Raw genomic sequence first — 26,881 nt, forward strand, 5'->3', positions numbered from 1 at the left:
ATTGGCAATCATACCACAATATCTTTTTTATCAAGGGGCTTTTTATGTATACGTTAAGAATTTGATTTGGAAACACTGTAAATGCTGACAGCAGAAAATCAAGAGGGCTCAAGCCTGTGCAAATGGTCATGGGGAATTTATTCATATTCATTCTTTGAACAGTACTTGATATTCAATAAACTGATGACACAGGGTTATGGCTCGCATTTTGTGATTTTGTTGGTATAATGCAAATGTTGAAATTAAAATGGCAATATTTAAACATGTAAACTATGCAAATCATTCAAATTAAGTCAATGAAGGTGCAGGGCCAAATATATAACCTCCATGGAAATGTGAAATTCCAATGCTTATAAAACTGCATACCAAATACTATTGACATATCATAAGAGGTTCCCTTTAAACTAACCTAAACACAACCTTTAACTTGTGGGTAAACTATGTAAAGTTTCAGAGTCAATGAACCATGATGAGGAAGTGGGGCAATATAATCTCAATGGAAATGAGACTTGCAAATGCCAATACAACTGCATAACCAATATCACTGACTTAACATCAGAAGTTCATCTTAAACTGATCTAATCACAAACATTAACATACAAGTAATGCAAAACACTCAAAGTAAATTAACTAAGACTGAAAATGGGGGATCCAAAAAATCTCCATGGAAATGAGATGTGCCAATGCTAAAGTAACATCTGCATGCAAAATCTCATTAACCTACCACTAATGGTTCCCCACAAACTTGACCTAATCACAAACTAATACATTGTTGACAAAAATGACATCATTCTCATTCTTTATCATACCAGTCCTATAGAACTTTGACAGTACTCACTCCTCTTCCATGGAATACAACTTTCTTGTCAATTTTGCTATTTCCTCATTTTTATTGACCAGTTCCTCCTTTTGATAATCCTCAGTCATGTACCTTTCAAAGGAATTTAAAATAAAAACATTATAATAAAAACAAATAAACTGTTAACACAGAGATATGTCTCGCCTATTTGTTATTTTGATAATGCAAATGTTCAAATTAAAATAACAATACTTTAACATGTAAGTTATGCAAATATTCAAAGTCAATGAACCATGACTAAAAGTACATGGAAATGAGATGTGCTAATGCTAATACAACTGCAAACCAAATGCCAATACATTTGCATACCGAATATCATTGACTTAAAACATAAGTGGTTCATCTTAAACTGACCTTATCACAAACTAATACATGTAAACTAAGCAAAAGTTTCAAAGTCAATAGACCATGACTGAGGGGTAAAGACCAAATATTCTCCATGGAAATGAGATGTGCTAATGCTTATACAACTGCATACCAATTATTATTGACCTACCACTAACAGTTCCCCTTAAACGGACCTAATTCACAAACTAAGCAAAAGTTTCAAAGTCAATAGACAATGAATGAGGGGGCGAGGCCAAATAATCTCCATGGAATTGAGATATGCCAATGCTTATACAACTGCATACCAAATATCATTGACCTACCATTAGTGGTTCCCCATAAACTGACCAAATCACAAACTAATACATGTAAACTAAGCAAAGTTTCAAAGTCAATAGACCTTGACTGAGGGGGCGGGGCCAAATAATCTCCATAGTAATGAGATGTGCCAATGCTAAAACAACTGCATACCAAATATCATTGACCTACCACTAGTGGTTCCCCATAAACTGACCTAATCACAAACTAATACATGTAAACTAAGCAAAAGTTTCAAAATCAATAGACAATGAATGAGGGGGCGAGGCCAAATAATCTCCATGGAAATGAGATATGCCAATGCTTATACAACTGCATACCAAATATCATTGACCTACCACTAGGGGTTCACCATGAACTAGACCTAATCACAACTAATACATTGTTGACGCCGCCGCCATCGACGCCAGAAACAGCATACCTATGTCTCGCTTTTTGACTCCGTCAAGGCAAAACAAAAACAAGAGTGCACAAGCTGAAATGTCTTGCCTGCTTTACTGACCATTAAATTATGTTGAAAGTCTTAAGTATAAAGGTTTTACTACAAGTATCACATAACCTTAACATTTTTAAATTTCCATGACAATGAGGTCAAGGTCAGGTAAAATATGTCAGACAGAAATGTACACCTTGCAATCATTCCATACATCAAATATAGTTGACTTTTCGTACCTATGCTAATTGAAAAACAGACCAAAGCACAAAAACTTAACATTGACCAATGAACCATGAAATTGGGGTTAAGGTCAGATTTTACCTGCCAGACAGACATGGATATTTTATAGTGTGTCTTTCTATGTTGTGATGTTATACTATTGTTTCAGAAAAGGGAGAAGGTTTGGTACCATTAAAACGTTTAATCCCGCTGCAAATGTTTGCACCTGTCCTAAGTCAGGAATCTGATGTACAGTAGTTGTCGTCTGTTTATGTAGTTCATACGTGTTTCTCGTTTCTCGTTTTTATATAGATTAGACTGTTGGTTTTCCCGTTTGAATGGTTTTACACTAGTAATTTTTGGGGGCCTTTATAGCTTGCTGTTCGGTGTGAGCCAATGCTGAGTGTTGAAGGCCGTAACTTGACATATAATAGTTTACTTTTATAAATTGTTACTTGGATGGAGAGTTGTCTCATTGGCACTCATACCACATCTTCCTATATCTACGTACATCTAACAATCATTTCATACACCAAATTTTGTTGACTAACTGGTTATAGTATTTGAAAAACAGATCAAAACACAAAAACTTAATACTGACCAATGAACCATGAAAATGAGGTCAAGGTAGGATGATACCTGCCAGACAGATATGTCCACCTTACAATCCTTCCATACACCAAATATTGTTGAACTTCTGCTTATATTACTGGAAAAGCAGATCAAAACACAAAAACTTAACACTGACCAATGAACCATGAATATGAGGTCAAGGTCAGATGATACCTGCCAGACAGACATGGACACCCTACAATCATTCCATACACCAAATATAGTTCACCTATTGCTTATATTACTGAAAAACAAACAAAACACAAAAACTTAACATTGACCAATGAACCATGAAAATGAGGTCAAGGTCAGATGAAACCTGCTAGACTGACATGTACTCTTTACAACACCATATATACTTGACCTACTGCTTATAGTATTTCAGAAATGGACCTAATCACATAACTATAACCTTGGATCACTGATCCATGAAATGAGGTCGAGTTCAAGTGAACTCTTTCTGACAGACAAGTAGACAGTGCAAGGAACCCATATACTAAATATAGTTATCCTATTACTCATAATAAGTGAGAAATTCACATGACAAAAAACTATAATTCTTTTCAAGCAGTAACTGAACTATGAAAATTAGGTCAAGGACAATTGACATATGACAGACGGAAACTTTGTAACATAAGGTATCTGCATACAAGGTATGAATCATCTAGGTCTTCAACCTTCTGAAATATAAAAGTTTTAAACAAATAGTTTACGCTGCCACCACCGCTGGACAGTAATCCCTATGCCTCACATACTGCGTCAAAAACTATGAATTCAGCAGTATAATATTTCAGAAATCAGCAATGTAATATATAACTCAGAAATTTCCTTGTTTTGTGTTCTTTTTCAATGAATTACAAATTTATTTTTTTGAAAAACCTAACAAATGACTTGTAATAATTCAACTCAACTAAAAATATCACTTACCATTGAGGTAAATATGATTTTATCCAAACTAAACTAAATAATGTTTATCAATGTAAAATATACTATTTCATTTTAAATAAATAACAAAATTAAAACTGGTACTTCAGCAATACCAATAAAGATATGGCTTCAAATAAAAAAAATACTGGACTATGACTATTGAACATGACTAACACAATATCATAGATTCAGCTTTTTTGGTTTATGTGATTGATATTTTATATTTTAAAACCATATATATCAATTAGGGTTTCTACACCTAATCATCTAAATACATGATGTTCTTATGTTATAACAATAAAATTGAGAATGGAAATGGGGAATGTGTCAAAGAGACAACAACCGGACCAAAGAGCAGAAAACAGCCCAAGGCCACCAATCGATCTTCAACCCAGCGAAAAAATCCTGTACCCTCGGAGGCGGGCTTCAGCTGGCCCCTTAAACAAAAATGTGTACTAGTTCAGTGAAAATGGACGTCACATTAAACTCCGAAACATATAAATGAACTAAAATTTAAAAACATACAAGACTAACATAGGCAAGCAACTTAATATCAATTATAAGTTATTTTTCTAACCTTGCATTTTCCCACCTTGTGCTTTCTGTCTCTGAAAGTTGTTTCTGAAGATCTCTTATATTAGCTTCATGAACAGCCATCTGTCTATTAGATATTGCTTCTTGCTCTTTTAACCTATCTGATGCATCCTTTAAGTCATGTTGAAGATTATCTACTTTTTTGTTTGCTCGATCTTTTTCTTCTTTATAATGAACAATCTTATTCTTGTACTGTCGTACCACATTAATATGTTCTCTTATTTCCGTGGCATGCCTAGAATTACAAAACAACATTACAAAACTTTCAAAGTAAAATCAATCTTCAGAATGCTTACTTTTCTACTATCCAACATGTAGTAAGAATTGAATATTTTACATGTACTATGGACAAAATATACAGAGACATTCAAATAAAACAAGGATGATAATATTACCATCATACTCATGACCAAAACAGGTAAAAAATCTTAGAACTATCAGGAATACATTCAACCCAGAGTTACATGTTCATATTATCGTTGGTAATAAACTTGTTTAACTTATCGTACCAAAGATAATCATTAATATCTAATTCATTAATTAAAATACTATCCTAAACCCCATATTAAGGCGTTTGAATTTCTTTAATTTTCCAAAAAATATATAATATAAATGATATGAAATATTTTTATTCCTTAATTCTACAACTGTATAGAGTGTGATACAACAATTTTACTATAAGACAGTTAAATATCTAAATTAAGAACGCCAGCCTTGCTGAGCTTTTTCAATTTTTTAAAATTTAATAATTGTCCACAGTGAATAAATTTTAGATCATGTGAGAAATGGAGGTGGAATCTCTTTCTCTACTAAATTTTTGAAAATATGATATTTTGGCAAAAATGATCTTTGTTTTACAATGATCAGCAATAAAAAGGATTTCTCTTTGTGATGACATCACACATGGTCACCTTTTTGTGACATCACAGTAGAAATATGAGGGGAAAAGCAATAAATTTGATGTCATAATTAAATTTTGACCAATGCAGCACTGTGATCAAGCAATCCCCACATTGATTTTATAAATTTATAAAGAGATAGAGAGATTCTATCTACTTTGATATTTCAAAATATTATGTATGCAAAAGCACACAATTAATACAGACAGATGTGTGCTCATCATAAAGAGTTTCCACTTTCCACTTTCAACATGATCTAGCTTGTCTCTTTTAAACCAATTTTTAAATTCATAACTTCATCAACATATAATGAACTTACTTATTTTCCATCTCAAAAATTTCTTCACGTAAGCTGTTGTTTTCGTTCTTCAGTTTAAGATTGGATTTTCCCTCTCGCTTAATGTCATCTTGTTCCCTAATAAAGAAATATAGTCATTATTAGCAGCTTAAAATTAAACAATCAATAATTTATATACTAGAGATTTAATGGAATAGCAGACTGTAATGATGTTTCAAATGTAGATGGCGACAAAGCAGAGGCTATGATAAAGCCTATTATCCAATGAATTTGAAAATCAACCAAGAATCCAAGATTATAAATTTATCAAATTTATTGCTTAGTTCTTCACAGGGCATCATTCTGTCAGAAATCCATATTTTTTTTAAATTTATCTTAAGATTGGCTTCAAACTTCTTTTATTTAAACCAAAATTGTAAAATAGAACATGTAATAAATTTTTAGATATGAGCTGAAACATTTTAACCAACAAACATAATTTGCAACAAAGTATTTTGTAAAAAGATGCAAATTTATGAAAAGTATTGTTTTGAGTACCACCTTCAGATAGTTTTTCATAAAACTATGAGTAAAATAGTAATTTTCAGTTAAATATGTCAATTTCAACATGTTTAAGATGTCAAAGTGACATCACCAATCAGGACTAACATTTCCGATTTTAAAAGTGTCCAGATTATATGATCATATTCATTTATTAATAAAACAGACATATTCTGTCGATAACTATATAATGTGGCATTGCACAACGTCATGTTTTTCTCGGGCTGTTTATGATGCCTTTATAATAAATCCATTGGATTTTGGATGTGTCCTGGTTGATACTTTAGTCTTCTATACATCGCGATGACCTTGAGGTCATTCCGATGTATTGCTATCGCCTAGATTTCCATTATGTAAATTAGTTTTGGGTTTGTAACCGATCTATAAACATGATAAATATGCGCACATAAACGAGTGCAAAATAACATTCCTTGTCATTTGATATAAATACATCTCTTCAATGAATACTGATAAAAATATTTTTGTTTACAACATAAATTAATAATGTGAAAATGTTTTGTAGTTAGATATATATATATAAGTAAAAAATCATTGATAATATCAATGCACACGTACCGAAAAATTGTGTTAAAGCATGCGGAAGAATATCTCAAAGAACGTTTTGCGACAGGACCGGTAACTCTGTAATTGTTTTTGCGGGAAAATATGAATGCCTACTCGTATCCAATCTTAGAAAAATCAAATTTTTACAGAAAAGTGTCCACCATGCACTTGCATTGCACTTTTATTAGAACAGTAGAATAGAATGATATACAAACGGATGCAAATCATATATATATGTAACTGTTATTTTAATATAATATATAACAACAAATCAGTGTCACTACAATATAATAGTTATTACGGTGAAGTTGAATTTCCTGTCATTTATTCATCATACTCGCATGCACTTGTCTAGAAAAAAATATATCTCTGTACATTAACCTCAGTTTCAGGTAAAGAGATATGTTGTTTTTTTTCTGAGACAAGTGCTTTTGACCATCCTCAAGAACTTGTGGTCATCCGATGTTCAGTACTTCAGTACTTTGATTTTAGTTGTTGTTATTGGTTTTCAACTAGTTTTCAGTAGCTGTGAGTACTCTCAGATCTGTACTTTGTGTCTTTAATTTTTTTGTTAGTTGTTTTGTGCTTTGTATCGATCTAATGAGTTAAGCCCTTTTCAACCAATTTTTAAGTTATTATCCCTTCTTAAGTACAGTAGAGGAAAATGACAATACATATACATTTAAACTTACCAGAAAACATAAATAAATTTTAAACTTTGTATTAATTTGAATATCCAAAATTTTTAACTTGTATTATTCCACTGAATATACATATTGATAGTTTGATCAATATTTGATTGGTTGAGACTATCCCACATGTCATTGAACAAATCTTCCTATTTCCCTCTGAAATGTCAGGACTACATCGAGTGACGTTACGCGCGGTTAATGTACATAACATTTCAACGGGTTTTTTTTTAAATAGCGAAAGAAAAAAAAAATCATTATCCTGTTCAAATTTATTTCAGACGTTAAAACAAAAAGACTAATAATTAACTTTTGATCCATACTGTTTATCAATGTGTATGTTGTGTTTGGTTATAAAAACAATCAGATAAAAAAAAGTGTATAAAATTGAGAATGGAAATGGGGAATGTGTCAAAGAGACAACAACCCGACCATAGAGCAGACAACAGCCGAGGCCACCAATGGGTCTTCAATGCAGCGAGAAACTCCCGCACCCGGAGGCGTCCTTCAGCTGGCCCCTAAACAAATATGTATACTAGTTCAGTGATAATGGACGTCATACTAAACTCCAAATTATACACAAGAAACTAAAATTAAAAATGATACAAGACTAACAAAGGCCAGAGGCTCCTGACTTAGGACAGGCGCAAAAATGCGGCGGGGTTTAACATGTTTTTTGAGATCTCAACACTCCCCCTATACCTCTAGCCAATGTAGAAAAAACAAACGTACAACAGTACGCACAGTAAAACTCAGTTAAAGAGAAGTCCGAGTCCGATGTCAGAATAGGAAACAAAAGAAAATAAACAAAATGACAATAATACATAAATAAGAACAGACTACTAGCAGTTACTGACATGCCAGCTCCAGACCTCGATTAAACTGATTGAAAGATTATGTCTTCATCATATGAATATCAGGCACAATCCCTCCTGTTAGAGGTTTAGTATCATACCGTCATAAAATATATGAGAAGAACATAACCCGTGTCATGCCAACAACTGGTTTTAGAATAAATATGTTTAATTCCGATGCAAAGACCCTATAAGTGAATCAATATTAAAGCCAAAATATGCAATTTTTAATATGTATGTATACTAATATTTTATGTTCATGTATACTAATATTTTATGTTCATGTATACTAATATTTTATGTTCAGGTAGTAAACAAATCATAGGCAGTGGAATAAAACATTCATTTCTCTTGGCTTTGGGAGATATGAAGATTTTCTCACCCTCGAAAAATCATATGATTGTTTTTTAAAGAAAAAATAACTTTTTTTTAATTGAAACATCAATTTAGGCATAATTACATATTAAGAATAAATATATACACCTACATCACAGCATTAATTAGCATTTTTTATGATTGAAATAGCAAATAAATGTTAGTTTTTAATGCAAGGTATTGGGGTTTTTTTTAACATAAAGTATTACACCCACATAAATATTTGGAGGTAGTAAATCCAAAAAGTCATTTGAAGTACACTGTCAGTCAATACCTCAAGGAAAATGCCATAATATTGACCTTTATCATCAATTCCGCTTAGTTCGATCACTCTGTATAAAATATATTGGTTAAAAACTTATTTTTTTAAAAGATACAAATATTATTCTAAGATTTCTATGCTACTTAAGTATCAATGTATCAATACCTCTGCAACTCTACTACTTCCTTTTGTTGTTTTTCACATTCAGCTATTCTTTTGTTTAATGTTTCAGTATTTTCAACACCTCTTTTCTTTTCTTTTTCTAATTCTTTTATCTTTTTCTCCATGGTATTTATTAATTTTTCACTGTTTTGCTTTTCATCTATACTAATTTTTCTCTGCTTTTGCAACATTGATTGTAATTCTTCTTTATCCATTTGCATATTAACAATTTCTGCCTTAGCTTCACTACTTGATTTTTTATATCGAATTTCTTCATCTGTGTACTTAGAAATAGCAATGTTCGCATCTCGAGTATTTTCATCAGCTCTACAGATAACAAGGGATTTATAACAATAAATTAATTCCAATGATCAGTCTTAGTATCATATTCCATTGATACTTATTCAACACATCCTAAACTTTGTTAAATTATAAAGTTTAACCCAATTGTTCTCCATTTTTTCCCTTTAGAGTATTTTTTGCACTCCTTAATGACAGACAAGGCCATATAATTGATTTTTAGCATTTTGTGCTTGACATGTCAACCAATCAAACTATAATGAAAGGAAAATAGTCTTGTTTTTAAACAAAGGTACCTGTAATATTAGAATATATAAATATGGATTTGGGGTGACAAGTTTTTGATATACATGTATTTAACAATAAACAATAAAAGAGGGTGGTACAGACATAACCGTCAGCAAAAAAAGGTGTACTTAAAGCCTTGTCTTGACAATTAAAAAAAATATATGGTTTTGGGATATGGGGATATGAACAGTTATCAAGCTATTCAACAATAAATGATAAGAATAGGGCAGGGCTATCCTCAATGGACAAACCTATGGTGAACTATAATGGTGTTATCAAGGAAATTAAGGCAATATATGGTTAAGGGGTGGGGATCTGAACCATTTTTGAGATATTCTAAATATTTATTATATGAGGGGGGACAGGGAATGACTCCAAGGTGCAAACCCTTAGTTGCATTGAAGTAGTCTTGCCATGGAAAATTAAGGCAAAGTAGTTTACAAATGTTCAAATCTTGTAAGTCAATGAAAAGCAAGAATATAATATATGGTATTTTGAAGAGCTACAAATCTATTATTCAGCTTTGAAGGTCAATGGTCATGGTTATCTTCTATGGTAACCAACACATCCTTTTCAGGTGCTGCACCCTTGTGCCAAATATCAAATGCCTGTCAAAGGGCCAAAAAAGTTATGTTCCAAAAATGAAATTGTCCCAAAAAAATTATTTCACCTTGAGGCAAAGATCAAAGTCACACTAAAGTCATGATGATTTGTTAAATACTGTCCTAAGACAAAACACCTTCGTGCAAAATATAATCAGTCAGTGTCAAATGATAAAAAAAAAGTGTAGTGACCAGGCAATTTTATAGAGTAAAACTAGTATTTCCCCAGCTAGGAATTTGTTACAAATTTATATACTGTGGATTCATTTATTTTTGTGGGTATCAATTTTCGTGGATTGAGGAAATCTTGCATCTTCGTGGATATTTGATTTCGTGGTTTTGTCAAAGTCTGTATACAATCCAATAGCAAATTTGTGATTCGTTGAACATTTAAATTTGTGGTTCACCTGTACCAATGAAAACCACGAAAATTGGTATCCAACGAATAATAATGAATCCACAGTACATGTATAAAAGGGATTATTTGATTTAAGAAACTAACCTTTTGGACCATTGCTTCTTTGCTTCAAGTATATTTTATTAAATTTAATTCTTCCCTACTTCCGAAACATGTTGACCAGAAGTAGATGGACATGCAGCATTTTCTATTCATTAAATTTACTGAACTTCAGCCAATGCTGTCCTTGGGTTCAAAGTTAATTCGAAGATCTCGGCATTTATCTCCTCACTTACGCAATAAACTTGTTGTTTCCATTGTTTCAATATAAGTATAAATACTGGAGTGTTTGCTACATCTAGGAGTTGCTGATTGAGCCGGGTTGCATCAAGCCACCCTCAAACCCTCCAGACTGTATCAGTCTACTTGGGCGAAACACGCTTTTTGTGTACAAACACTCCAGTGTCCTTGACCTTTAAGGTATGTAATTATTGTTAGATAAATGTGAGGGACCATCTCAAGAGACATAGATATTACTTTGCCGGTGCTAGTTTAAAATAAGGTCCATTTAAGATAGAAAATAAGTAATTACTATTGATTTAAGGATTAGGTTGGGAGGATTTATATTCATAAATGAAATTTGTGAATAAATAAAGTTTAACATATTTAATAGACCCTTTTTAAGAAAGGTTAATTTTCAGAACAGTTGTCTGTTGTATTTTTGTTACTTTACATTGTTGAATTTATATGCAATTTATTGAACTTTACTAATGTTATTGGTATAATAAATATTATATTGGGAAAATTCTTGTTTAATTACATTTGTGAAACATTGAAAAGCAAGACCTATATGGGTAGAATGTACCCTGCTGATCGAACCTAAGCGAAGTACTACCACTACATGTCCCAGGAGGCATATATTATGGCATTGTTGATTTGTCGTTGACCCCCTCCTGCTACAAAAGTTTTGGCATGGACAATGTTGCAAGAACCAGAAGGAACACTTTTTTACATAATGTCTTACTTTGTAGAAGTGGGAGTAATAAATGAATTTTAACAAGTCAACCTTCCAAGAACAATGTTCAAAATTAAAAGATACCAACAATGTCTTAAAGGTCAATAAGATCACTGTAACAAAATAGAAAGTTTAAGGATACATATACTTATCCTTTCTTTTTTAATAAATACATTTTACATGTTAAATTCATGCATATTGTTAACAGTAACACTTCACATTCTACAAACATGCATATGACTAATTCAAATTTCTACTCTTTTCTTGGTTATAATAAATCATGCAGTCATTTCTCTCAAATTGTACAAATAAAAATAGTTTTGTTATCAATAAAGTTAATTTCATTAAATTTTGAAGGATTATTACTCTTAGTAGATAAACTAGATTTTATACCTGGTCTGTATTTCAAGAATCTGCATCTTTTGATTCGCAATCGTATTCTTTAATGCTGTTCTTTCTTCCTCCATGAAGTCAATATTAGCTTCTGAAGTGGCTAGTTTCATTTCTAGTTTCTGGAGACTAAAATTATAAAATCAATATTTCATAGTCCTCTTACAGTGTTTGCCTCTTAAAACTTTGGTAAGAAAAACCCAAACTAAAGGAGAATGTGTCTGCGGACACGAATGCCCCTGCTCAAGCTTTTTAATTTTCCAAGTTATAAAGGAGCATATCTCTAGAACGGTAAGTGACTCACTGCCCAAATCGATCTCTGTCTGTGAGTTTTGGTTCTTAGCATTATGTACGAGTTTCATAAAATTTGGATGAGTAAAATTTCAGTTACAGTGCGGAAAGGAAAATTGGACAGAATCGACAGCTGGGGCATACCAACTCAAAAAGTATTTTGCATATACGCGGTATATCAAAGTTACCAACCTTACAATTTTTTTTTTTTAATTTTTAATAAAGCAACATGCATACCTGTCAACTGACCCGTATTCTGCGGATGACACCCATAAATTTCACCTCTCACCCCTGGGATTTTTTAAATACCTGATGGGTCATTAAATAACCTGTGAATTTGGAAAATGACCCGTTTTCACCCGGATTCTTGAGTCTTCAGATTTTTTAAGTATGAATGATAGATTTCATAAGTGATTTTCTTTTGAAATACTGGCAAATTCGTAATTTTTCCTGGACAGGAAATTCAACTAGCTGTGTTAACTGTCAAATAAAGTGACCAATTTAAGTGCATGGCTTCACTAGACAATTTTAGTGTCAAACACACTGTTAATGAAAGAACCTTAGTGAGCGCGCTCACATACCCCACGTCCCAACATTGTCATTGGAGAAATAAAATAAGTGTAAGAAAAAAAAATTGTATCAGAAAAAAAAATTGAATCATAATTTCCTGTTAATATGCACATCTACATAGTATGTCCTTATTATCTACACAGTTTCATGAAATTCTGTTGTGTGGTTTGAGAGGAGTTGCGATGACAAAAGGTTGCAGTAGTATTTTGGGCAATTAAGTTCAAAGGGGCATAACTCCTGGAAAAATAATTGAATCGTAATTTCCTGTCTATATGCACATCTACGTAGTATGTCCTTATTATCTAAAAAGGTTTCATGAAATTCTGTTGTGTGGTTTGAGAGGAGTTGCGATGACAAAAGGTTGCAGTAGTATATTGGGCAAATAAGTTCAAAGGGGCGTAACTCCTGGAAAAAATTGAATCGTAATTTCCTGTCGATATGCACATCTACGTAGTATGTTCTTATTATCTGAAAAGGTTTCATGAAGTTCTGTTGTGTGGTTTGAGAGGAGTTGCGATGACAAACTGTTGCAGTAGTACATTAAAGTAAATAAGTTCAAAGGGGCGTAACTCCTAGAAAAAGAATTGAATCGTAATTTCCTGTCGATATGCACAACTACATAGTTTGTCCTTATTATCTAAAAATGTTTCGTGAAATTCTGTTGTGTGGTTTGAGAGGAGTTGCGATGACAAAAAACAGGACTGACGGACAGACGGACGGACGGACGGACAGACGGACTGACTGACAAACGGACGGACGGGTCAAACACATTATACCCTCCGCAACTCGTTGCGTGGGGTATAATTAACAATAATAACCTTAGCTTAAGGTTATAAATAATTTGTGTATTTCAAAGTTGTTTGACCAAAAAAAATCTAGTTACTCTCCCTTTTTTGCCACTTTTCACAGTATACTCCTTAAATTCATGTTTTTTTTTGTAAAAAGATTAAATCTAAGGCAAATTGAATGCAAATACATATCAGAATTTTACTTGAATGATTTTTCTATCTTAGAACAATTAAAAAAATAGTATTTTGAAAATCTTCCTTTAAATGCTTAGATTTTAAATTATATACTCTAATATCAACTACAATCAATACCTAACCATGCAGGACCTTCAAGGGAAGTCAAGGTCATTAAAAAAAACCCTAGTCATCAAATGGAATAATAAGTAAAGCTGTACATTGATGCTATATAGCCTTTATATACTGTAAAACATGTGGCTTATGGGTTGAATTATAACTATGAATCAGTCAATTAGATGGTTATGGCTTGGCTTGAATTGATATAGTATAATACATTTATATTTCAATGGTTTATAAATGTGATGAAAAAATAAAATTAAATTTCTTAAATATTTTTAGTTAATACTTAACCATGTGAACATGTTTTGGAAACTATTCTATTTGAATTACAAAAAAAATGTCCTTAAATAGTTAAATTCAGCTGAAAAAAGTTTGTACATGTTATGACCTGAGATTTTCTTCTTCAATGCAGGTCATATGAGGCACCAATTGGGGAAACACACTTTCAGGATCATTATTAAGTGTTTGCTTAAAATAAGCACTCTAACACATACCCTTTCTGAATTTATTTCAAAATGCACAACAAAAAAATATTAGAAAAATAACAACAAGTGGTAAAAATGTTAAATAAAGGTCTGTAAATTTAACTTTTTTTGGCATGCAATAAATACTAAAATATACTCAAGCTTTGGAATGGAACAGTACTGCTAACTTGTGATTTAATTTTATGCTCTTTATATCATAGTCTTGAAATAAAACCCATTTGGCTAATTTATTACTGAAAAGGACCAATTTTTGAAAATCTCAAAGGTGACAGAAAATTTCAACAAAAATACAAAACTTCCAAATTTTGAACCTTACTTTTCTCGAAAACAAGCACATACTACATGTACTAACATTGATTTTGTCTTTGATAAATTAAAACAAAACTAAATATATTGCTATATAATTTATGTAAAATTATAAGTACCGGTACTCATGATTCTATATCCTGTTAACACTGTTTACTTATATTTTGGCATTGCACAAGGACATGCGTTTCAAATCTCATGACATCTTTACACTAAATCTGTTGGATGTGTACTGATTGATACTTTAGTCTGGGGAAAACATGATTTATTTATTTGTTGTTATTACCATTGAACTAGCTTTCAGTAACTGTAAGTTCTCATATATTGGTACTTCGTGTCTATTGTTTTATTGTTATAGTTGGTTTGTTTGTTCTTCATTATTAACTTACACATGACTTAAGCTATTTGCAACTGATTTTTATAGTTTTTTCTTATGTTGTGCTGTAAAACCACTGTCCCAGGATAGGGAGGGTTGAGCCCTCACAAACATGTTTAACCCTGGCACATTCTTCATGTATCTGTCAAAAGTCAGGAGCCTGTAATTCAGTGGTTGTTGTTCAAGTCTGTCATATTTGTTTTCTTAAATTGTAATGTATAAATTAGTCAGTTGGTTTTCTCATTTTTGAATTGTTTCACATTTTTCATGCCCACCCGGGGGCCTTTTATAGCTGATATACGGTATGGGTTTTTCGAATTGCTGAATGCCAAACGGTGACCGATAATTGCTTATATCTTCGCATTTAAACTCTGGTGGATAGTTGTCTCATTCATGTGTCATAGACAATCTCCTTATTTTTATAAGTATACTTACTTTTCTTTAAGAATACCTATGTCTGCCCAAAAATCTTGGTTTTGCTTTCTTAGTTTAACATTATCGTAATTTAAAAGAACGTTTTTATTTTCGTCAGTTTCCATCCGTTTTAACCTGGAAAAAATTCATGAAAAGGTGTGTCAATCTGAAAACTTCCTGCAATACATTTCCAGAACTTTATTTTTTATTATATTGCTGGATATCTTATATACTGTAAATTCAGAAATTATTGAATTTTTTAATGAATGAGCGAAAATGCAAGATTAATTATTGTGATTTCAGGAAAATCTGCATACAGACATATGCTTCGAATTCAGAATGCGAGTTTTTATTATTGTGATACTCACCTAGTCGCATTATTTGCATTAATAAAAACCTTGTAATCATTTCTGAATTTACACATGCTACAGTATTTGCATTAGGATTTAAGAAGTATAAGATACAATATGTATTATTGCAGTTTCCCTGAACAGAGAGGACAGACAATATTACTGTATTTGCAAAGACTAACATACTGATGTCCATTTGTTCTCATTAGTCCAGGTATAAAACAGATTTAAGAGACTTAAACATTTGGAATGGAACAAACTCCAAACAGAGAGAAACGAGTTGTGCCAATACCACGTAAAATGTTCTGCTACTCATGCATTACCTATCACACAATTCAATTGTCATATCCAGTGAATACAAACAGGAAAAAAGACACAAAAATGAACTGTGACTTGAAAATAATATTGAAATACTACTATCAAACACTTATTCATTTAGAAATAGACTTAATTTAGTCCTAAACTCCAAGCATTCACCATCAACAACTACGTTTATTTTGACGGGGACCCAGAGATTGGATGAAATTGGTACAATCAGTTTTCATTAACAGCATTTCAATAATGAAAACAAGAATGTGTCCATAGTACACGGATGCCCCACTCACACTATCATTTTCTATGTTCAGTGGACCTTGAAATATGGGTCAAAACTCTAATTTGGCATAAAAATTAGAAAGATCATATCATAGGAAACATGTGTACTAAGTTTCAAGTCAATTGGACTTCAACGTCATCAAAAACTACCTTGACCAAAAACTTTAACCTGAAGCGGGACAGACGAAGGGATGGACGAACCAACAGATGCACAGACCAGAAAACATAATGCTCCTACTACTATAGTAGGTGGGGCATAAAAAGAACACTAATAGGACATTACAATAAAAGGTATTCAGGTTCCTTTTTGTATTTTCAATTTTTTTTCTGTAGATACATTTGAAGTTTGCCCTACTAACACTATCTCAATGATAAATATTACTTGCAAAAAACTCAGAAACACACAAATGTATAAATATTTTTGCCAATATTATATAGATGATTTATGTACTATAGGATTAAATGCCTTTCTAAAAAAATTTATTCGTGTATAAACTGGACCAATTAACTCACAAACAAATAAAAGTCCATAGGACTTTAATGATATGTTTGTGAGTGACTAAATATTTTTAACGTCGAGCTGGTTTGTGTTATCATTGCCGCCATCTTGTTTACATTGGTTACAAAAAGTAGTTCCGTCAAGGTCGTCTATCAAAAAGTAAATAACTTTGAGAGCAACTACTAGAAGCCCTCTTGCCCAATCATATAAAAGTATTCCCTAATATGCAAATCATATAAGAATTATAACAAATAACAGTCATTTTCAGTACAATAAAATGTTAAAAGTATAAAACAAAACATTATTTCACATTTCAATTATTGTGCACATCAGAAATTTTGACTTGACAACACAATATACAATGCAGTTTAATGTACATGAAGTTAATAAGTGTATTGTTTTACTCATTTAATGCATTTAAAATTACTTTTCTAAATCTTCTTTGAGTTTGTGGTTTTCATATCTTGCCATATTCCTCTCATTCTGGTATTGTTCAGCTTGTACCTTGTATAAAATATCATCCTGTGTACCCCTAATAAATAAAACATCCATATCTATCAAAAAGGAAAATTTAATAACAAAAGTATCTTTTATTGAGGTCTATGGGTGCCCTGAGTCCCCACCTTTTGTGGGAAAAATTGGTTGATTATTTAGGGACCACTGAATCATGACTGGAGCAGGCCCCCTCTTAGGGCAGTCAGTGGGACCACCTTATGAAAATTGCTGAATCCACCACTGATTTCAGAGTTCCTAATGAAGGTAAATTGTGTTATCCTTTTTAGGCAATATTGGTTTAATACAGATGTTTTTACACCTTTATTTAAGTTGCCTTCCAAAACTAAGTTTCCATTTTACCTGTTAATTGTTATGAAAGTTTATCATGGACAAACAGGTTTCAGTGGGTTAATATATATTTCATAAAGCTTCCACACAAATATATAGAACAATCATTATTCTTTTAAAAGTTATTTATTTAAAAGCTATCTTAAAAAAATGTCTTTATACTAAATTGAACAAAACCTTTTACTTATGAAGCATGCTTTTTTCATACCTTGATGCCTTAAAATGAGCTTCTGCTTGCTGTGATATCAAAGCATTCAATTGAAGTAGTTCACTATTCTTTTTTTCAAGCTTCCTGCATTTTTGACTGACACCATCACTGTAAAATACATAATTAAAAATAGATACACTAGTTGTGACTCTACAGGCTTGTTCTCCCAATTCATTATTCGAGCAATATTCCAACTTCTGAGAGGCAACATTTTTTTTTAATTGAACCCCTTAAAATAATTTAATTAGAGTATGTAATCATAATACAGCATTGGTATTGCATTAGATTTGAAAATTGAAAATAATAAAATAGTGGGTCATGCAAAACTTAATGAAATGTCAGCATTTAAGACTTATGGATTGAAAATTTTACAACAATAATTACATATTTTGTTTTTTGTAATACAGAAAAAAATTACCGATACTATTAAATTTTTGGAAAAACAACCTTAATTTTTCAATGTATTACAAACACAGCCCAAACAACTCTCAATTAATGGGCATTGTTAACTTGACTTGTTAACTTCTATGTCATTTGGTCTCTGGTGGAGACTTATTCATTGTCAATCATACCACATCTCCTTATTTTTATACTTGAATTTATATTGATCATTATTGATCAACTTAATTATGATATCAGATTGTAAACAAAAAATGGAAAAATGGATCAGACTGAAATGGCAATAATGCACAGAGAATTTCTTCAGAAATGGAAAATGGTAAAAAATGAACAATTGAATATATGGAAATCAAATATAAAATTGGAAAAAAATCTTTGAACAACCTATAATGAGATGTGCATGACTTCAACAGATGTTCAAACTTTCTTTAAAGTTTAAAGGATCTGTGTTAAGAAGGAGTTTTTACACAAAATTGGTATTTATTTTTAGATTTATTTAGCTGAAGATATTTCTTGAACAACTCTGTAATGTAAGGTGCACAACTTCATTATGTGCAGAATGTGTCCATGAAGAGTCAAAGATCTTGGGTTGCAACTGTAATAGGAGTTGATCACAAAAATTTGGTACAGTAGCTTGTCTTTTAAAACCTTTGCTGAATAAAAGACTATTTTCCCAACTCTGAAAAAATGTGGAAAATCCGAAAGCCATTCCATATTAGCAGGTGGGTGCACAGTTCAATAGAAGTGTAATCTTTCTATGAAGTTTAAAGGAGATTGGTTTAAAACTGAAGGAGCAGTTGATTACACAAAATTAGTATCATCTTTGAACATTTTGCTGTGAATTCACTGTAGGGGGAATTGATTACAGACAAGAGTGCACAAGTTGAAATACCAAGCCTGCTTTACTAATCTAAATTGAATTTATGTTGAAAGTAATCAATGTAAATGAGACCAAGGCCAAATGAACCCTGCCAGACAGACATGTTCATCTTACAATCATTCCATACACTAAATATAGCTAACCTATTCCTTGTAGTGTCTGAGAAGAAGACATACTCATAATAATCCCTGCACCAAGAGGGCATGATACAAGCTTATAGTGCAATTGTTGCAAAAATAAAATGGGATATTTAGAAGGTATTTAAACAGAACCAGAGAAAATGGTTCTGTTGAAAAACATGCATGACGATACCCTTAGGCATATAAATATTGTGTCAAATATGACTGTTAAAAGTCCGATAACTCTGGAATGACAAAACATAAAATTTTCGAGAAAAAAAAGCTGTCTACATTCACCAATCCCAACAACAGTTTTAAGTTTGTAGTAGTTTGATCCAAGATCAAACCAGAAAATTAACAAAATCAAAAGGGACCTTCCCTTTATCAATCCCAACATTCATGTAATCAATCCAGGCATACTGGAGTAACAAATAAATAGCCCCGTAATGTGGAAAATTGCCTAATTTCAAACTGTTAAAAGTCCTGTTACTCTGGAAGGACAAAGCCAAAAACTTTCAAAATCAGTCGAAACTGAGCTTTCTTCCATCAATCCTCATGTTGGTTAAAATAACATGAGAATTATTTGAGGCAAACTTGAGTTATCCTACAAATGTGTTGACGGATGAAAGGTCGGGAAGGATGGTTGGACGGACAGATGGACGGACGGACAGACATTGGTATACCATAATACGTCTTGTCTTCATCAGGCATATAAAAACTAAATATAACCAAAGGACCATGAAATGAGGTCAAGGTCTAATGAACCCTACCACATGACAATACACAATACAATCATTTTATTAACCAAATACAGTAGACCTATTGCTTATTGTATCAGAGAAATATACCTCACCAAGAAATCTTAAAGGTGACAAATGAACCATGAAAATGAGGTGGAGGTCAGATGAGTCATGCTGTTTTATATAAACATATTTACACCCTACCATCATTGAATACACCTTATACAGATGACAAATTGCTTATAGTATCTGAGAAACAGATCTATCTATGAAAACTTAACTTTGACCTATTTTACCATGAAAATTCATAAGGGTTCCACGGAACCCAGTGTCTCGCCTACTTTTTCTGTTAATCGCAGGCTCAACAAAAATGAGGAAGTAAATCAATAAAAATATTCCTCTTGATACTATCTTTTGATTGAAAGAAGCTTCTGTCCAAGTTTGGTAAAAATCCAGGATAGTTTATGAATCTAATAAATGTTTAAAAACTTTAACTGCAGACTGAATGTAATGTTAACTGGAAGAAAACAAAATTTCCTTAAAGATACTAGCATTTGATCATAAACAAGCTTCTGTCCAAGTTTGGTACAAATCCAAAATAGTATAAGAAAGTTATTAAAATTTTAAAAACTTTAACCACAGAGTGAATATGTTGTTTCCTGGCAGAAAATCTAAGTCCATTTAAAAGTAAAATACGGAAAAAATGGATTTATTTTTTTACAAAATTTCCTTCTAGATACTAGCTTTTGATCATAAACAAGCTTCTGTCCAAGTTTGGTACAAATCCAAAATAGTATAAGAAAGTTATTAAAATTTTAAAAACTTTAACCACAGAGTGAATGTGTTGTTTCCTGGCAGAAAATCTAAGTCCATTTAAAAGTAAAATAAGGAAAAAATGGATTTATTTTTTTACAAAATTTACTTCTAGATACTATCTTATGATCATAAACAAGCTTCTGTCCAAGTTTGGTACAAACCCAGGATAGTTTAAGAAAGTTATTAAAATTTTAAAAACTTAAACCACAGAGTGAATGTAATATTTCCCGGCAGAAAAACTAAGTCCATTTATAAGTAAAATACGGAAAAAATTGAATTTTATTTTTACAAAATTTACTTCTGGATACTATCTTATGATCATAAACAAGCTTCTGTCCAAGTTTGGTAGAAATCCAGGATAGTTTAAGAAAGTTATTAAAATTTCAAAAACTTTAACCACAGAGTGAATATTTGTGGACGCCGCTGACGACAACGACGCCGACGGAATGTAGGATCGCTATGTCTCGCTTTTTCGACTTAAGTCGAAGGCTCGATAAAAATGAAGTCAAGGTCAGATTAACCTTACCAGACAGTTTTGAACACCTTACAATCATTCCATACACAAAATATAGCAAAATCTCATAAAAGATACCCTAATAGTGTCTGAGAAGAAGACCTTACCATGAAACTCAATATAACCAAAAAAACTATGAAAATGGAGTCAAGGTCAGATGATACTTGCCAGAAAAAATATATATTTCACCTTACAATCATTCCATACCCCAAATATAGTTAACCAGTTTCTTACAGTTCCTTGAGAAACAGACCAAACCACAAAAACTGAACAAATTGACCAATAAACCATGGAAATGCTGTCAGTGTCAAGTGAAACCTGCAAGATGGACATGTACACCTTACAATCATTCATTAAACCAAATTAAGTTGACCTATTGCCTATAAATTGTATAAAGTAAAATAACAAAAATACTGAATTCCAAGGAAAATTCAAAACGGAAAGTCCCTTATCAAATGGCAAAATCAAAAGCTCAAACACACCAAACGAATGGAATTTAAACAACTGAGATACAGGCCTTAAATCCTGAAAACTTTGACCACTGATCCATTAAATGAGTTAATGGTCAGCTGAATCCTGTCTGATAGAAGGGAAGATCTAAATGCAAGGATCCCATATATACCAAATATATTTATGACCCTACTACTCATTATGAGTGAGAAATTTCCATCGCAAAAAAAAATATATATTGTTTTTTTTTTTAACAGAACCGTAACCATGTCAAGGACCATAGATGACATAAGTATACAAGATATAAAGCATCTACTGGTAGGTCTTATGCCTTCTGAATTATAAAAGCTTAACAAACTAGAGGCTCTCAAGAGCCTGTGTCGCTCACCTGTATTTACTGATGCTTTGGAAATCATGTAAAATAAGGTTAAATTCATAATTAATAGTATTAGATATTAGATATTATAATGATATCTAAGATAACAAAAAACTGCAAAATATTTGTAAAATTACTAACTTGCTGTTTACAGTTTATCTCTATCTATAATAATATTCAAGATAATAACCAAAAACTGCAAAATTTCCTTAAAATTACCAATTCAGGGGCAGCAACCCAACAACAGGTTGTCAGATGTGTCTGAAAATATGGGAGCAGATAGATCTTGACCTGATAATCAGTTTTACCCTATGTCAGATTTACTCTAAATGCTTTGGTTTCAGAGATATAAGCCAAAATCTACATTTTACCCCTATGTTCTATTTTTAGCCATGGTGGCCATCTTGGTTGGTTTGCGGGGTCATTGGACACATTTTTTAAACTAGATACCCTAATGATGATTGTGGCCAAGTTTGTATAAATTTGGCCCAGTGGTTTCAGAGGAGAAGATTTTTGTAAAAAGCTAACGACGACGGACGACGGACGACGGACGCCAAGTGATGAGAAAAGCTCACTTGGCCCTTCGGGCCAGGTGAGCTAAAAAAAGATAAAGGTTCCACTGCCAGATTTGCATTCCTGTGTGTTGCATTCTGTGACTTTTGACAGAGGAAGGACAAAAATAGCTTAGTTTCTTTTCAATGCCAACCAGATATCTGCATATTATAATAAGCTATGAGACATCAAGTTTACAAAAATTTAAAACATTTTGGAGCAAAATATTAGTATTATCATTTCCTGCACTACCAGAGTTATAAAAACTTTAAAAGTGTTTTTCTGTATTTAATTTGATACGTACAGTTTTTTCCGCATGTCAATATTTTCTAACTTTGAATCTTGGAGATTATCTTCAAAATATCTCATCCTTTGAACAGAATCCTCTAATTGGTTTCTGTTGAGAAAATTAAATCATGAAATCGAAATACCATAATAGTTTAACATCAATTTATATTCATTGTTTTAAGTTTGAAATGCAGAATTAATTACCACAAATATGACAAACTGAATGTAACATATACCATCTAAAATTAAAAACTGGAAATTTTTTAATAGATCAATTCAATGGGATAAATGAAAAAAAAAACATATCAAAACATGTCTTGCAAAAGAAAGTTTTTCATTGAGGTCATAAACAGATATAAGATCTAATTGTTAAAGACATCAGGCCCTCTTTGTTGAAAAGATTAGTGAATTCAAGTAAAGGATGTTCAATACTCTTGTTTTTAAATTTTTCCGGCTAACCCCTACTATTCTTCTCATAACTTTATTGCATATAGTTTAAAAAGCCATTTTTGAAAATCTTATAAAATCCTTGTTATTTCTTCATAGTTTTTGAAAGAAAAAAGGTGTTAATGTTAAACGTATGAAGATCTAGAGAGAATATGATTTTCATGATTTTTTCTACTTAAGTTCTGTTATTTATATACATATGTACTACCAATTTATAACAGTATTTTAAAAAAGCTTGCTATTTTGAAACAAAGGAGCGAACATCCTTAAAGGTGTTGGGTATATATGTCAGATAGAAACAGCAACTCAAAAACAAAATGGATTGAACCATAAAAAAAATATGAAGAGGTTAACAAAACATTCGAAAAGTGCCAATACCATATATCAAAACACTTAATGGCCCTTAAGTTGAGATAACTTTTATAGCTTTATAGCTTGCTGTTCGGTGTGAGCGAAGGCTCCGTGTTGAAGGCCATACTTTGACCTATAATGGTTTACTTTTACAAATTGTGACTTGGATGGAGAGATGTCTCATTGGCACTGATACCACATCTTCTTATATCTATATAAGTTAAATAAGCAAAAATAAATTAAACAGATCAAAGCTATAGCACAGCAGAAAGCACTCTTCAAAGCACAAATAATACAGGGTACAATAATTAAAAAAAAAAAATAAACATGTAGCCAGGTAAATTTGTGTCTTAGTACTTCTAAAACACACACCATTTCTTCACAGAACATTAGAAAAATTAAATAAAATAAAGATTCTTTAAGTTAGATAGACATCACGATAGAAAATTTCAATTGAATATTTAAGTTGGATGCGATAACAAATGATAATTTTTAAAACAGACAATCCTAAAAATGATTAGACCAAGTTTGATCTCTTCTGGTTTTGTCTTTTTTAAAAAGGGAAAGATTTTTAAAGGTTTAAAACCAATGTACATTTATTATAAACAGTAAGTTAGTGAAATGTTTGTGACCTTTTGGGAAAATGCTGCCAACAAAATCGACATACACTTTGTCAGTTTTTATTTTGTATATCAAAGCAATATGATTGCTACATAAATTAGATTATTTACAAAATTCAGACAAATAACTGTATACAGAATTATTAAATAAAATTAAACCGTCATTAAAATTGATCTCGCATACCAATATGTTTTTTGGGGCATAAATTGGTACACCACATAGTTTAAGTGTTTACATTTTTAAAAGATCTGTAGACTAGACTGTCATTTCAAGAGCAACCTACTATAATCAATTCTAATATTTGAAACATGTTATCAAAGTTAAATGATATAATTTCATTAGTTTAAAACAAATCACCAAAGACAACCCACTTAAACCATGTGCATGTAATCTGAAAACTTACAACTGGGTTTTTAAGCTATTATTTTCTAAATTGGCTTTTCTGACAACTTCTTCATAATTCCTGATAGCTTTGGCAGTGGATTCGTGGATTTTTCTAGAAGGAGAATTATTATATGAATGTGGAACAAATTAAATTATTTTTTTATGCTAAAAAAGGGATAGATGGATCAGTAATTGACAAACACAAAATAAGGAAAGGGAGTACTATATTTCTGTTCTAAGCTTTTACTTTAAGTTATTCTATATATAGTTATCAAACATTACTTCTATAAAATGACATAATAAGCTATCAGTGTATTGGACTTGGTGTATATGGTGTATATCATATATAGGGTGCAGGACATTTGGGCTAATTAGAGTTGAAATAATAAAGCATGCAAATCAAGAGTTTAAATGCCTTGCTTGCAAACTTTGTTTGGTTGTTTGCTCAGACATTGTAATTAAGATTGACACCTAAATTCAATGGGTAGGAGGAGTAACAGTCTGTTTATTATATAAAAAGATTTGATTGGACAATGGATATCATATTTTTTCCAGTTAGGCACTTAAAGGGTACACAGAAAAAAGAATAGTTAGCTAAATGTGAACCAATTTTGAAAACTAATTAATAATAATACAGTTTTTACAATAAAGCAAGATTTGATGGTTTGATTGTTTTTATTTGATATGATAATGAAAAGTTTTCTGCACACAATTGCTTTATTCTTGATTTTGGAAGGCGAAACTTGATCATTTATCATCAGAGATATAATTATTGTGTGTTTTTTTTTTTTTTTTTAGTTATTTTTGCTTTTTATTTAGAATCATAAAAAATAAATTTGAATTGTTCACGGTTTCACCTTCATCTTTCCACCCATAAAAATGGTACATGCCGACACCCCCCAAAAAATATAAACTGCTGACGGCAAATAATTTTTAAAGTATTGACTGGTTTCCGATTTCTCACATCTTTTTGGATCGTAATGACAAATAATATATATTTTATTTCTCGCCAAAATATTTAAAGAATTAAATTGTCATAAAAATTGAAATGGGAATTGGGAACCATTAATTTTTTCTAGATGGAAACTTATGTATCAAATAATTAATAATGTGGCAGGAATATGGTTTCATTTCTTGTTGCATTTAATTGTCAAATTTTAATGCACTAAGCCCATAAGAGAATGAGTTTTAAAAATTGTGTTCATTCTAAATAAAAGTTAGTAACTATACAATTATTGAAATTGTTGAAGAGTGCCTTTATAATATTGATGGTCAGATTCCCTTTATTACAACTACTGTATTGACCCTTAGAGCATTGCGAGCCACTGACTTCTCAAACAGTTTTCAACAAAGTGATCTGAAGTTATTTTTTTCTTGTATAATATATACAGTAGTTTAAAGTGCAAAATTTCACGTAATTAGCATCTCTCTAATAAGTAACAAGAAATAATATAATTTATTTCATGTCAACATTATAGTTTGAATTAAAATATGACATTAAAACTGCTCATGCTATATGTTTTAAATCCATTTCAAAATTGGTTAACTTTACCTTTCCTGTACCCCCTTTAGCCCATGCTTCTTTTTATCTTTCAAGTGCCTAACTGGAAACAACTTTGATATTCATTGACCAATCAAACCTTTGTATATAGTAAACAGACTGTTACTCCGCCTACCCATTGAATTTATGTGTCAATCTTAATTACAATGTCTGAGCAAACAACCAAACAAAGTTTGCAAGCAAGGCATTTTAACTCTTGATTTGCATGCTATATATTTATTTCAACTCTAAATCATAAGCCTGACCATGTTATCATTTGGGCTAAAAATGTTGGTGAAGTTTACATTTGGGCTAATTAAATTGATATACCTGTACAGGTAAATAACAGAAGCTTATCTATATCAGTACTAGTATGTGTTATAAAATATATGAAATTTAACTAAAAAAATTCCCATCTTTTAATCTGCATAATATAAATCAGGTCATTTGAAAACT

At 31.5% G+C, this 26,881-nt stretch overlaps 1 protein-coding gene across 3 annotated transcripts in view; it reads right to left on the reverse strand.

The window, feature by feature from the left end:
• LOC127716352 (cingulin-like) overlaps positions 1-26,881 on the reverse strand; it is a 90,761-nt gene that overhangs the window by 37,684 nt on the left and 26,196 nt on the right. The window contains exons 1-10 of one of the 3 annotated variants that reach the window (XM_052222523.1): positions 24,905-25,168; positions 23,099-23,191; positions 17,949-18,056; positions 17,325-17,429; positions 15,476-15,589; positions 11,931-12,056; positions 8,939-9,262; positions 5,511-5,606; positions 4,276-4,527; positions 839-931 (exon numbers count right to left, since the gene is read on the reverse strand). In XM_052222523.1, the coding sequence (XP_052078483.1) occupies positions 839-931; positions 4,276-4,527; positions 5,511-5,606; positions 8,939-9,262; positions 11,931-12,056; positions 15,476-15,589; positions 17,325-17,429; positions 17,949-18,056; positions 23,099-23,163 (1,283 nt within the window). In that variant the 5' untranslated portion in view covers positions 23,164-23,191; positions 24,905-25,168. Of the gene's footprint in view, positions 1-838; positions 932-4,275; positions 4,528-5,510; positions 5,607-8,938; positions 9,263-11,930; positions 12,057-15,475; positions 15,590-17,324; positions 17,430-17,948; positions 18,057-23,098; positions 23,192-24,904; positions 25,169-26,881 lie in introns of those variants that run through there. The other 2 variants (XM_052222522.1, XM_052222521.1) reach the window with 2 other exon arrangements.

This window comes from Mytilus californianus, unplaced genomic scaffold (genome assembly GCF_021869535.1).
Source record: "Mytilus californianus isolate M0D057914Y unplaced genomic scaffold, xbMytCali1.0.p SCAF_9, whole genome shotgun sequence".
In the NCBI taxonomy this organism is placed as follows: Eukaryota; Metazoa; Mollusca; class Bivalvia; order Mytilida; family Mytilidae; genus Mytilus; species Mytilus californianus.